The sequence below is a fragment of the Rousettus aegyptiacus genome, unplaced genomic scaffold (assembly GCF_014176215.1).
Source record: "Rousettus aegyptiacus isolate mRouAeg1 unplaced genomic scaffold, mRouAeg1.p scaffold_m13_p_12, whole genome shotgun sequence".
In the NCBI taxonomy this organism is placed as follows: domain Eukaryota; kingdom Metazoa; phylum Chordata; class Mammalia; order Chiroptera; family Pteropodidae; genus Rousettus; species Rousettus aegyptiacus.
In genome coordinates, this window is record NW_023416287.1 from 5,709,395 (window position 1) to 5,723,800 (window position 14,406).

The 14,406-nt window shown below is 46.2% G+C and overlaps 1 protein-coding gene across 5 annotated transcripts in view; it reads right to left on the reverse strand.

Moving 5' to 3' along the window:
* Window positions 1-14,406, reverse strand: part of TSHZ2 (teashirt zinc finger homeobox 2) — a 400,422-nt gene that overhangs the window by 150,426 nt on the left and 235,590 nt on the right. For 2 of the 5 annotated variants that reach the window (XM_036229265.1, XM_036229266.1), the window contains exon 3: window positions 2,274-7,235. In XM_036229265.1, coding sequence (XP_036085158.1) covers window positions 4,177-7,235 — 3,059 coding nt within the window. In that variant the 3' untranslated portion in view covers window positions 2,274-4,176. Of the gene's footprint in view, window positions 1-2,273; window positions 7,236-14,406 lie in introns of those variants that run through there. The other 3 variants (XM_036229267.1, XM_036229268.1, XM_036229264.1) reach the window with 3 other exon arrangements.

The window sequence follows — 14,406 nt, forward strand, 5'->3', positions numbered from 1 at the left end:
TAAAAGACAAAACAGACTTTAAAACAAAAGTCATATCAAGAGACAAAGAAGGACCTAGTAATCCTTCTGGGTATCTGTTCAAAGAAATCCAAACCACGACTTGGAAGGGACGTGTGCATGCACATGCTCACCGCAGCATTATTTACAGCAGCCAAGAAACGAAGGAAACTCTGGTGTCCATCAATGGATAAATGGATGCAGAAGTGGTACATATCCACAAGGGAACATTACTCAACCATAAAAAAGAAGGAAATCTTGCCATCTGCAGCAACGTGGATGGCCCAGAGGGGACTGTGCTGGGTGGAGTGGGTCAGAGAAAGACAAATGCCACATGATTTCATTCACATGTGGAATCTAAAGAACAAAACAAACAAACTCATATTTACAGAGAAAACTCTGATGGCTGTCAGATGGGATAGAGATTGGGGGAATGGGTGAAAAGGAGGAAGGAATTAAGAGGTGCGAATTTGTAGTTACAAGATCATCATGGGGATGCAAAGGACAGCATAGAAAAAAATAGTCGATAATATTGAAGTAACTATGTTTGGTGTCAGATAGGTACTGGATTTATCAGGGTGATCACTTTATAACTTATATACATGTTTAATCACTATGTTGTACACCTGAAGCTAATATAATATTGTATATCAGCTGTAACCGAAAAACTAAAAAATTACTAAAAAAAATAGTAAAAAACAGTCACAGGAATAGTGTAACATAGGAAATAGTAATAGTATAACTATATATGGTGTCAGATGGGCACTAGACTTATCGGGGTGATCACTTCATAAGTTATAAAAATGTCCGATCACTACGTTCTATACCTAAAACTAATATAATATTGTATGACAACCGTAATTGAAAAAAAATTAGCCCAGCCCATGTTGTTCATCCAGACTGCCATATAATCCATGTTATTAGAGTTGCCAGATTTAGCAAATCAAATTGCAGAATACTCACTTAAATTTGAATCTCAGCTAAAAAAATAAATATTATTTTTAGTATAAATATGGCCCATGCAATATTTGGAACATACTTATCCTAAATACTTAGTTGTCATTTGTCTGAAATTCGAACGTAAATGGATGTCCTATATTTTATCTGGCAACCTTACATGCTGTTCACCTTGAATATAGGTTTTTATAAAAAGAATCATCCACAACAAAGGTGGCAGCTTATTGGCCTAGAATTCATTTCCGCCACCAATTTCAACACTGGGGTGCTGCTAAAATTTGTGCATTATATCACACAGTAATGATTATAATTTCAAGTCCTAACGTACTTTAGACTCATGGATTTGCTCTGTTATTCAAGAGCATGTGTTTTTTAAAGGTGTATACAAATACCTATTGAAATTGTTTAAGATTGTGTCTTTCCCAAAATAGGAAAGCACATTTAATATTTCCTAATTATTTTTTTAACGAAAAGATACATTTAATAGTTGGCAGAGCATTTTGCAGGATTTAAGACATATCCAAGAAAGGAAAGAAAATTCAGGTCAAAATTGGCATTGCATAGAGAATGTAGATATGGTAAAGCTTCCCAGTGTTCCATAAAATCTTGACCATGCTTTCTAAAACATCATGTCAGTTTGTACGATTTGTGCTAGCATACATACCAACTAGAATGAGAGCTCCAGATAACAGTGAGCTCATCTTCTGATCATTTGTAAACATACGTGCATAATTCTAAGCAGGGATCAAGGTATCACATAAAGATTCTTCTAAAAGAGAACCCATGGGTGCAGGAATTCTTTTCTAGGTGGCCAAGGCATCAGAAAGCCACCTTTGTGTCAACGTGGGAACCATTCCGGCAGATTGGAACCTGTTTAAAGCATCACAAACACACTGACCACCCACACCGTAAACCCACGTACACGCCCATTGCTTCGAATGAGTCCCAGATACTCGGACCTGCTTTTCTGCAATCGTCTCTCAGAATCACAGCACCATGATGTCTACATCAGGATAGAGCTTGGGTTTCATATAACTGTAATATGGTACTTCAAAGGTCCCAACCAGAAATATTATTCTTGTACAAATGCAGAGAGATGAGAAAAAGAGCTCTCCTACCCACGCATTTAATAGATTTTAAAATATCTGTTGTATAGCTTTTTCTCCAAATTATTGGTTTACCTTTGTTTCCTTAGAACAGGTAGGCATGTTTCAGATTTTGACTAAATGCTTTCTTTTTCTCCCCTCTCTCTAGTTACACATTGCAATGTTTTGGCAGTGATTTTGGCATTAACTAAAAAAAAAAAATAATTACAGACCTAACAGGTGGAAAATTGGCCTTTATTGTAGCACAAATAAACATTACCTATTTGTCTTCTTCACCATGGTTTAGACCTGTCACTATGGGATTGTAAACATCTCTCTTATCTTAGAATATTTTGGGTAGATCCACCTTTTTTTTTTTTTTTAAAGACCAGAAAAGCATAATAACATGTTACATAAAATTTAAATGTTATATAGCAAATAGATTTGCCAAGCTCCAAGCTCACGTGTAGATTCAATAGATGCATTTCAGCTTTTCTTTGAATAGTGTGAGCTGAACAAATCATGCTTGGAAAGCAAGAGATGAATCTGGCAGTAACACATTTTAATTATCACGATAAAAACATGCAAATAAAACAATAGTCTTCATTTGGAATCCAGATAGCCATTCGAATCATAGGGTAGTGTCTCACTTTATCCGAAGCTCTTAGATCTTTTCGCTAAAAGTCCCAGATCAGATGTTTTAACCTTTATTTCATTTTGACCATCCTCATACTCAGTAAATCTCCCTACCTGTTGGGAACAGAGCCCAAAACCACACTGTATTGATATTTTTTTTTAACCTGGATCCCTGTTAGTGCTTATACCTCTGTGGCTTGATCTGAATGTCTTCTATTTAAAACCAAATACTCTGACCATACTAGTTGGTGACAACTTCTATGTTAAGCTATTATTAGCTGTGAATTAATCGAAATAACTAATCTGTAATGTAGCTGGACTGGCAAGTGCTGAAGCTTTAGGTCAGGTTTGGTCCTCATCTTGGGGTGTGATCCAAGGTGGAGGACACTCTGACTATGTGTGAGGGTCCCTAGCACAGGGGGTGGGTATTATGCTGGAGGGGGAAAAAAAAGAAACTAGAGAAAATGCAAAAAGGGAAGCGGAAGGGATGTGTTAAGACCCAGCCCTGAAAACATTTGAAAATGGCCAGCGTGACAGTCTGCGAAGGTATTTGACCTTGGTCTCAATCCTCTTCCCTAGAGGTGGTGTAGATGTTCTGGGTGCTGATGACTCTACAAGGCACCGCACATCTGTGTAATGCACGGTGCAAATTATCTTGAAGGTGTGGGACCCACGTGCATTGGCAATGGGTGTGCAGAAAGTCATTTGTTTCTTTATGTAAAATAAAATCTCAAGGCGTGCCTTGCATCTATCTTTGTCCAAGGTGTCTCTGGCAATCGCCTATCCTAAGGAAAACCAAGAGATGAAAGCAGAAAATAAGCCTCCTCTCTTTTTCACCCCGTTCTACAAAGAAGAACATTTCCCTACCATCTGAATGCAGGGCAAATGCTCTCTCATAGGAAACCTGATGGAGAACTCAGGCAAAAGGAAGGGAGTGGGGAGTAGCAATTGCTGACAGTCAGCTGCAAAAGCATTGATTACAATTAACAATGATAAAGACGACTTTAAACTATTTATGAGCTGATTAAGAAATCTCTCTATAGTGGCTGCCCCCAGGAACTCTACGATCTTTCTTCTTCTTTTTCTTTTTTTTTTTTTAAATGAATTCATATGTCATTTGCATTACTACGGGAAAGTGGGGTGGGGGGGGCAGTGAAACAGGACCGTGAGAGAAGTTAGTAATTCACTAAAATGAGGTGCAGCCTTGGCTGGGCCTTGGGTGACTAAGGGGATCACGTATCGTGAAGCAATAATCCGTGAAGTCCACCTCTCTAAACGCATGTTGTTCTACTGCCCAGCTCTACGCTGGAGAAACCGAGAGAAGGGTTGGGATTTAACCTATCATGTTCTAGTCTTTGTAAAAATAAGTCCTATTCTAGCAAGCTACTGGCCTCTTGGTATGAGAAGGCATTAGCTGCCTCTACACGGACCCATCTCCCTTTGAGAAACTCCTCCCAAGGCCACGGCCACGACCACTGGGAGCAAGCCCATACCTGCAGAGCTATTCTTCATCCACGTCTGTTACAAACTGAGAATGGTGTTCGGGTGACTTGCTGTGCGTTTTGCTTAGGTGAAGTTTTACTGCGTGTTTGCTCACAAAGGTCCGACAGCACAACTTACACTTGAATTTAGAGTCTGTGTCCTCTTCGCCAGCTATGGTTTCCGGAGACCTCTGAGCCGACGACACCCGGGAGATCTCTTGCTCCGCCTTGCTTTGCTGCTCCACCGCCATGCGGGTCATGTCCTTCATTTGGAAACCTAGGTGAGACTCTAAGTGACCGATGTAGGTAGAAGGGGTTCTGAACTGGGAGGCACAGTCGCTGCAATAAAAGATAGGGTGTCCTTTGTCCATGTTTTTCAGAAACTTTGTCCCGCCCGTTTTCCTAAGTTGGTACTTGACGTTCGCCAGCCAGTGGCTGATCGTGGTCATCGAGAGTCCTGTAAACTTTGAGATCTGCATTCGCTCCTGTGGGCCCAGGTCGGACAGCAGGTATTTGCCCTCCGAGGTCTGGAAGAGGCTCGAGGCAAACTGAGCCTGCAAGATCAGGAGGTGCTGGGGGTTCCAGTTGGACTGCCGGCCTTTTCTCTTGTGCAGCGTCGAGACTTCGCTGGAGACATCCTCGACGCGCCTGACGTCCAAGTCCAGCTTCAGGGAAGGGACCCTGGAGGAAGGGGCGGGCTTCGGCGTGGTGGCTTTGGGGAGGACTTTGACCATGTCAGCGATGTCAGACAGGGCGTGCTTCTGAGGCGGGGACGTGCAGGACTGTGCTTGCGAGGACTCGGCTTTCTTGCCTTTGGACTTGGTCAGGTCGATGGGCTGGTCGTTGCTCTCGAACACGTAGCGCCTGGACACGCTGGCCGGCCTCGCGGCGGCGGGGCTCAGCACCGGCTTGTCTGCCACGTTGAGATTCGACTTGTGAAACATGGAGATTGTGCTTGAGCTGGGGCTGGCGCAGGACGGAGAGCGCAAGGGTTCCGTGGCTTTGCCCAGGTGATTGTTGAGGACGGACTGCAGGGCGCTCAGCGGGTTGATGCAGGGCAGGGCCGCGGCGTGGCCGGCCAGGGCACACCCATTGCCCAGGGAAGACGCCGGCTCCAAGGGCTGGGGCCGCTCCTTCTCACCGCTCTCTTTCATCGGCTTGTCCTCCTCCTTCGGGGGGCCAGGCTCGGCCTTCTTGGATTCAGAAGGGGTTTCACCGTTGGAGAAAGAATCCCCCTCGATGTGGCCGAAAGACGACGCCTCTTCCTGGGGACTTTCTTTCTCACACTCCTTCACGAGCTCATCTTTGTCTTCTGGCTCCTTCTTCACTTGAGTGTACGGGGCCAGGTTCGTGGGCACAGAAACCAGCGGCATGACTTTCCACTTGGGTGCAATCGGCCTTAGCTTGTTGGCGAGATTAGGCCGGATCTGCAGTACCTGAGACCCGAGGGGCAATGAAGGCTTGGTGCCCTCTGACAGTTGGTAAGCTGCGTGGATGCTGGGGTACGCGCTCCAGCTGGGAGCCCCGTTTTGGGCCTTGTTGATGGCTGTGGTGACAGTATTTTCCAACGACTTCAGAATGTCCCCTCCACCTTTGGAACCGTCTTCCAGGTCCTCCTCCCTTAGATACTGATATTTGATTGTAGGGTCTAAAGGCTTTTGCAGAGGGTCCTCGTATTCCTCGCTTTTCATGACTTTGTCATCCTTGTGGAGCTCTTCCGGTTTTTCTTTCTTACCGTCTTTCTTTAACTCGGTGCTGGAGGCCGAGCAGTCAGAAGCCGAGTTACTTGACGGCTTGGGAGCCAGAGAGTCACTGTTCGGGGCATCTGACAGCGACTGCATTTTCTCCACGGCCAGCGGGTCCAACACCAGCTGCTTCCCTTTCTTGGAGGCAGAGCTGGTGACCTTGAGAAAGTGACCCGTGACCATCATGTGGGTGGTGAGCTGCTGCAAGGTATCATGGGAACTCCCGCACTCCATACACTTTAAGATCTGGGACTTGCAGGCCTCGAACTGCCAGGTGTAGCTGGCGCCATTCTGGTAGCCGTAACGGTTGTTGGAGGACAGGTGTAAGCCGGCGTTCTTCTGCGCAGGAAACGAGTCTGCGAACGAGCCTGTGGTCGAGTCGGGGGAACACGGCCGGTTGACATCGAAGACGCGTTTCTTGGCTGGGGCGACCATTTTCGACGAAATGGTTGGTACTGGCTCCTTCAAAGGCACTTTTTGGTAGTGTTTCGTTTTTATCATGTGGACGCTCAGGTCTTGGAGGGAATCAAAGGAGTCGCCACAAAACATGCATTTGAGAACCTTCTGAGCGTCCTCCTTGTCCATGTCCTGGAAGGCCCTTTTGCGAGGCTTCGCGTAGCTCGTGGGTCTCAGCTTGTCCTTTTTGCGGTTGTCGTCTTGGTAGTGGCCCGTTTCGTTCATGTGCACGGTCAGCTCCACCAGCGTGTCGTAGGCGGCGCTGCACTGCCGGCACCGGAACCTGCTGGCCCCGGTGAAGACCGTCCCGCACACCTTGCTGCTCTGCCGGTACAGCTGCACCGAGCTGAACAGGCTGGGCTTCGACGAAGGTCTGGACGGCAGGTTCTGCTGCAGGCTTTTGGACAGGGCGTCTTGGTGCCAGTCGAAATCGGACTTGCTGCTGCCGTTCCGGGGGTCACAGTTCCGTCTCTCGCTGCTGGACAGCTTGAAACCCAGACCCAGGCCCGACCAGTAGGAGTCAGACAAGAGGTTGGCGTAGACGGCCGTCATTTTGTCCATGCAGTTGTGGGTTTCATTCGGGAGCTTGGGGTGAGCGCTCGCTGTCTTGTCCACGGCGTCGCGGCCCACGCGGTCCGACACGGCGTCGCTGGCATCGCTCAGCAGAGACTCGTTCTCGGCGTCTTGGTTGGACAGGTGACTCCCCGGAGAGTTCTGGTAGCTGAAGCAGCCTTTCTGCTCCGGGCCGGTTTCTAGCTCCTCGTCCGTTCCTGGCTCATTGCTGCTCTGAAGTTGAACCACTGAACCACTGTCTTCCTCTTCCTCCTCTTCTTCCTTTATCTCCTCCTCCTCCTTCAGCTGCTCCTCCTGGGCGTAGCCTGCAGGAGGAGAGAAGAGATGAAATAATAACAACAGGTTACGTATTCCGTCCCGATCTCTCGCGGTCTAAGTGCTTTCCATATCAAATTGAACGGCAATTTAACCTACGCTTTTATGAACTGCGAGCAATGGATACAGGAGAAAGCCAGATGAGGTCCTTCGTGCTGTCTCGGGCCCCCCTTTCATAATTGGCAGGAGTCAGAATTCTTTGCAAATGCCTAGAATCTCAAGTGAATAATTTTCACGTTTAAGAACTATCGCTCTAATAACTCCCGTAATGGGGCAGTCGCTAAATTCATGCGTATGACTTTTGGGAAAGCTGGATTGAAATTCGAGTCCCATTAGAGACACATCTCCACAGAGAAGGACGTTGGCTCGTAAGAAAACTCAGACGTGAAAACTCAGACCTGGCATCTCCATGGTAGGTTCACCAAGACGTTTGGCTATATTGACATTCCATCACCCTAATAAATCATTTTTGAGTGCTCAAAAGTAATTTGGATGTATAGCCGTTACATTTTTGATAGCCAGTGTCTTTTTGTTATAATATTTTTATTTGTAGAGAGTCACACAGCGGGGAGAGAGATTATGGAGTATTGAATAAGACCGTCTATTGATAGCCAAGAAATTATGTAAGCTCAGCAAACATAATGATTTTAAAATAACAGCGAATGGCACTAGAATGGGAGATTTGGGGACTATCCTATTATTCTCAAGCAGGTTTATGAAGACCTTTTTCAGACAAGGCTGAAAATTCCCTCTAGATCTTGTGCCTGTAATTTCAAATGCACTTTGATTTGTTGGGACCCGTCATGAGATGCCAATTATACGTTTGATTTGTAGATGCAAAATGCTATTGGGGATGCATGCTTTCCCTTCTCTGAAAGGATTTAGGACCAGTAATTGCACAGGGAAAATGAAGGCACGAGAGAGCGGATGCAAAGGGAATTAATGGGCAAATATCCATCAATGGAGATGAGGAATGGGACTATTTATGCCTATGTGCTCATTTTCTTCACCTGGCCTTTTCAGAGCCACGTGGATAAAATGCAACCAAAGAAACACCAGAGCGAGGGAGGTTCGGCCGTAGATTTGCAAGGCCTGCACGACCTCAGGCGATATTTTTCTTGCGAGCGTCTACCCGTCCTCTCAGTGTAGGTAGGTACTTGAGAGGAACTCTCAGGTGCTGTTGTTACTTCCATTCATCAGGGAGTGGAAAGGGGGTGATTATGCCTTGGAGGTCTGTCCCGCAAGGCAGGTGGTGACGTAGGAGAGAAGGGGGTTCGTTAGAAGAAAAGCAGCTGGCACCCCAAACCAGAAACTCCAAAGGCCCCTGCTGCTGAAGAAGAGTAGTTACTGAGCCATTGTCCCCTCCTAAGAACTGTGCTAACCACCGCGAACGCAGTCTTTCCTCTTATCTAATATCTACACGAAGTAGGAACTATTATTGTTTTCATTTCACAGATGGGGAAACTGAGGCTTCGAGGTTAAGAAAACTTGCCCAAGGCCACACAACTAGTATCACGGAGTCGTTGATGCAAAAATCCATGGTCTTAACCACTATTACCAACCCAATGAATAAGAAAGCAAGAAAATGTCACAGAGACCCAAAGGTTAAAGGTTAATCAGTGGAATTTCAGGGAATGTCACTAAATGGATAAGCGCCTCGAGGAAAGAACTGTGGGAATGCTGGATAGAAGAGCCGCTGATTTTAAGGGCATGATACCAGAAAACAAGATGAAATGTAAAAATTCTGTCTAAAAACCAATTCCATGGTTGCGTTCATTATTTTATTGCTATTGGTGGTGTGCTTTTGCTCTCCTAGTGAGCTGACAAGTGGATTTTTCATTAAACTGGTGTGCTGGTCTCTAGTTCCATAAATTGATTTGAAGAAACAAAAGCTACTCAATCTAGTCAAAAAACCATTAATACGTGGTCACTACTTGCAAGAAAACCCTTAGTTTAAAATAACTGAGCGACTGAATTAGACCACCCCTGCCATCTTCGCCGCATTTCCTTTTTCCTGGACTAATTTCTATGTTTGCAGAAAGAGTCATACGACTGAGTTCAAGAACGTCTGTTACAGAATTAATGAACGAAGCGCTGTTGAGCCAACCAAAATACTTTCAAAGAATCAGGCAAATTTCATCAAACACACAGGGTCGCTTTTGAGAATTAAAGGGACTGTATCACTCACACACCGGGACGACACGTGTTCGCTGGGACTACGGTCTCAGGTCAACTGAGACGCGGCCAGATATGAGGAATCAAATCACAGCAGCAAAGAAAAATGTCTGTGCGCATGCACATATGCACGTGCATGCACACGCACACAGACACACACATGCACACAGACACGAACACACCTGGGGGAATAAAAGGGCACTTTCTGTCACCGCAATCGGTTAATGGTGTCGCCATGTTTTCTCGTCTCAGTATTTTCAGTGCCTAGCACAGGGCACTTAGTAGGACGCCTGGGACTAATTCACGTTATTTTGTATGTGTTTTGAGGAATGATATACGTGTGCAGGTGTACACATGCACGCAAACAAACACACACACACACATGCACGCATACACACAAAAACTGCCTGGCCAATAGTCATTTTTGCACAAGGGAAAAAGAATGTTTTTTTTTTTTCCCCCCACTTTTCTTTTTCTGCTGACATTTGGAAGCAGAGCTCTTTCCGGACCAGCTCGGCTCCACAATCTACTTTGTCCTTCTAAATGGATTCCCCAGAAGAAAAGTCGAGACAGCGAATGCCTCCCCCACAATACAGATAAAATTTTCTGCTTAATTAGGCATTGACATGTTTACTATAACCTTTACAGAAGAGTTACTCGTGCTGAGAGACCCTTTTTGTCTGTTTTCTTCTGCAGAACAGACTAAATCTCATGCATCCGATAAGGTGACGCATTGAAAGGGCTCGTAAAAAAAAAAAAAAAAAAAAGTGCCAAGGCATCCATCAAAGTCAGTGTATTTTAACAATGGCTGAGGGTTCCAAGGAGTTTTTCAAAAACACGTTTTAATATTATACATTTAAAACTGCTCACTTGACTTAAGTGATTTCTGTTTGCCACCGGCAGCTGGGGCGAGAGAGGGAAGACAGGACGGGGGAGACGTGGGTATATAATGAGTATCTGTCTCTCTCTCTATCGATGATGTGTTTAATAAGATTGCTTCGTGTGTAAATCTCGGTAAAGTGGATGAGTGGCAAGTTTATTCTTATGAATACTTATTTAGCAAAAGAAGATGACGGCAAAGTACGCCAAGACACAAGAAGAAAAGGCCGCTCCCCGTAGAACCTCCCTATTGATTCCGGGTTAAAGATCAAACGTGTCCCTTTCCAACCTAAATGTCTCGTGTCGTCCCTGACCACTGTCTGGCTCTAGCCACACGGAGCTTCGCCATTCCCAGGGCGGCGAAGTCATGCGCCAACCTTGTCAGTTCTGTGTCTAAGTGACTGACTCGGGGGACCGATTCTCTTCTATTCCAGGGCCACCGCTCTTCCTGGGTGACCAGCCCTGCTCACCAGGGTGGCCAAGTGGCTCCAGTCTGGTTTTTGAAGAGCTGCTAGACTAAGGTATTGGGTAGGGACACTGCTCTGTTTTAACTCCTACTGTCTTCCCGCTGCATTTATAATAAAATTCAAACCCTTCGCACAGGCAGGAGCTGGCAGGATGTGTCCTCTGCCTCTGTCACCCTCGCCTGCTCTCCTTGCCTAAGGCACAACAGCCTCCCTTTGCTCCTTCTTGCACCTGACCATCCTTTACTCGACTGTGGCTCCTTGCAAGTGCAGACTTCCCTGCCTAGAAACTTCTTCCTCTGGACCCTCCCAGAGTCAACTCTTTTTTGGTCTTCAGGTTTCGCCTCAAATGGCTCCTTCTTGGAGATCTGTTGTGACCAGTCCGCCCTTCTCCGTGCAAAGCGCAGATCGCGTCGACTGTTGACTGAAATCCCTCTCGCACTTGCCGCGCTCTGAACTCTTGTTTTTGATCGACTCTCTCCCACCTCCGTTGTAAAGATAAATTGTCTGTCCCCACGAAGACAGAGACCTTGCCTCTCCCAGCGCTCAGCGCACGTCCTGGTACAGAGCGACGTCCAAACATTGTCTGAGTGAAGAGATCGTGCAAGGCAACGGGAGGGAGCCAGTTGCAATCTCGGTCTCCACTGCTCAGCCGTGTGATTGGCACCTGTGATGGGTAAAGCCCCTCGTCTCCAATGTAGATCAGGCGTGAATGACAACCATCCTGAGTAACTTTTCTCAGCGATGAAACCAGAACAACTCTGTGCAAACCCAGCTAGAAATCCCTGAGCTGTGCATTTATACGTTTACATATGAAGACTGTGAAGCATCAGAAAATGCACTCTTAATGTGAGCAGACTTTGATTCGAAAAGAGAGTCACACATGGGAACTTTGAAAGCATGGGCTAATTTTGTCATAGATAATGTTCATTAGCTGTTCCAATACACGTTACACAAATATTAGGATGGTCTTCTCCTGAATTCTTGATTTAAAAAAAAGGAGAAATGTCACTGGAAAAATAGATTAAATATGCTGCAAATTTTCCCTAGTACAAATGAGTAAAATTCAGAAATAAATCCTTAAATTTTAGAAACGTCTTTTTATATCAAAGATTAAGAAAAGGAGAAACAATTTTAAAAAAAATTACCACCTCAATTGTTCCAAAAATGTCTAGTCAGAATGATTTAAACGAAATGGTGCAAAATAATTCACGGGTGGCATGATGCTAGATATCAGATTTTTGCTAGGCATACATTTTTGCAGTTGCCTTGAAAATCCACAATAAAGTGTTTACAGTAAAAACATTGACAGTTTTTAAAGTGGCAGTGGACGCGGAACAATTATAATGCGAGAATGTAAAATGTAAGAAGGCTGATTTTCAGAAACTAAACCAGAATTCAACCAAGACTCAATTTAACTTATCTGCTGGTGACAGAATCATTTTCACCAATCTACCCCACTAAATGACAGTTTAAAATCACACGAAGATGCCACGGTAAATGAGGGGATCGCAAAAATGTCTTGCCACGTACCCGGCAGGTACGCTAAAGGATGACACGGAGGAGGGTCCCCCTGTCACGAGTCTCTAGCGTTTGGGTGACTGTGGTCTAGAACTCTGTTAATATGTATATTATTATTGGCACTAATTGGCACTCTCGTTGGCAGGCCGACTAAAGAGTGTGTAGTTCGAGGAGGCTGAGCTACATTTCAGTGGTGACCAGACCCCGAGCGAGGGGCCCTCGGGGTCTGTGCCGAGGGGGTCCGTCAGTGTGTGTTTCAGGAGGTGATGGGCCGGAGGGCTGTGAGGACCCCGGATACCACTTCCGAGCACAGACTTCACTTTACGGGGAATCCGGGGAGCATGAGCCGAGACTCGGCCTTCCTGGGAACATTGTCTGCCTTCGTGCACATTGTTAAACGGGAGAATTTTTAACAGGATAAACAAATTCATGGCCCATGGATCTTTATCCCTGCCGCACCACATATAACTCATTGACATAGGTGAGCCGTGGACACATGGATTAAGCGAGAAGGGCTTGCTCCCCGCTCTTGCCGAATGTCGGAACCTAACAAATAAGAATTCTTTGTCTAACGGGATGTCGAGGACGCAGCGGCTGTAGGGACAGGAGGCTTTTCCTGGGCCCCTAAGTGCTCAGTGCAGATGGATGGAGAGCTTTCTGAAAGTCGTCAAACACAACGACATCCCTTTTATTATTTCCTGCGGACCATTCGGTTAATTGGAACGTTTTACATGGACGATGGATGCATAACGGGTGGGGGTCTGTATGAGACAAAAAGTCCATTTACTTAATGTGTTCTTGTTGCAGGCACTTTCCTGGGCCATTGGCACTGCAATCTGGACTATAAAGTTGTTTTCTAATCATGTTTTGTGACTTTTCCCATGTCTTGGTCATCAGCGAGAAAGGACTAAGCTAGTTTAAGTCGGGGGAAGTGAATACTCTGTCATCCCTTTATGGCTCACGTGTGTTCATTTAATCAAGAAATGTTTATCACGCAGCGGTCACAGGCAAGGTGCCTTAGTCAAGTTTCACTGGGACTTCCTCCGCAGTGGTTCTCCAAAGGCCGAGGACGGTAGAGAGATGAGTGATGGAGAGAAGCCGGACGCCGGCTGGGAAGCGAAGGTCGTGAAAAGGTCACGCGTTACTGGAGGCGGGCAGGTGGCTTAAACGGGCAAAGCAGGCCAGGTGGGGGAAAGGTGAGGAAGCACGCAGCGAGAGAGACCCCGGACACTGTGGGGGACAGGAAAGTTCATGCCACGTTGAAAGAGGACACTTGCCACTCAGGGAGCAGCCATGGGGCTTGGGGTCGTCGTTGGTCATTTTGTTTGGCTAAACCACGCAGATGAAACCACACGTGTCTGGGACATGTCTGTTTGCAACCCCTGAACCAAGGGAACCGGGGGAAGCAGAGGTTTGGAGACCAGACACGCTCTTCTAGCACTTTCTCCTGTTGGCTCTTCGATTCCTCATCTGTCAATCACAAATGGGAGTCCAGCCCGAGCCCGACTGCCTCACAAGACAGGTTCTGTCAGGACAAAGGAGGAAATGAAAGAGGCAGTCCACTGTCACCCTCGCCACTCAAAGGGTGGTCTTGGGACCGGCGGCTGAGGCGTCACCTGAGACTCTGTCAGAAACGCTGCCCCACCCCACGTCTATACATCCTACAGAATATTGATCACGCAGGGGATTTACACGATCAGGAAACTTTGAGAAGCCCTGCTACAAAGTGCAAAACCGTAATTAGCACCAAGGCATCTGGTCAATCTACTCTCTGCCCATGTTCGTATGTGCGTGCGGGCACCACCTTTGTGAAAAGAGAATATGACTTTAAGAGTTCCAGCCCGTCCTCTCCGGGAATCAGAAGACGAAATGCCTGCGGCTCAGACAATTGCTCCCAGTTTATACTGGAAAACACCAAGCAAGAGAGAAATAAAAGCCACAGATTCAAGGGCTGATCTGTTCATGACAAGATGGGCAGCCCTCCTGGCCTCGGCATCAGGCCGGCCTCGGTTCAGACCTGCCAGTTACTGCCGAAGTGTGATTCTTGGAAAGTTACTGACATTTTCAGTGGCTCAGCTTCCTCATCTGTAAAGTGAGAATCATAATAGTAGTTGCACTAGAG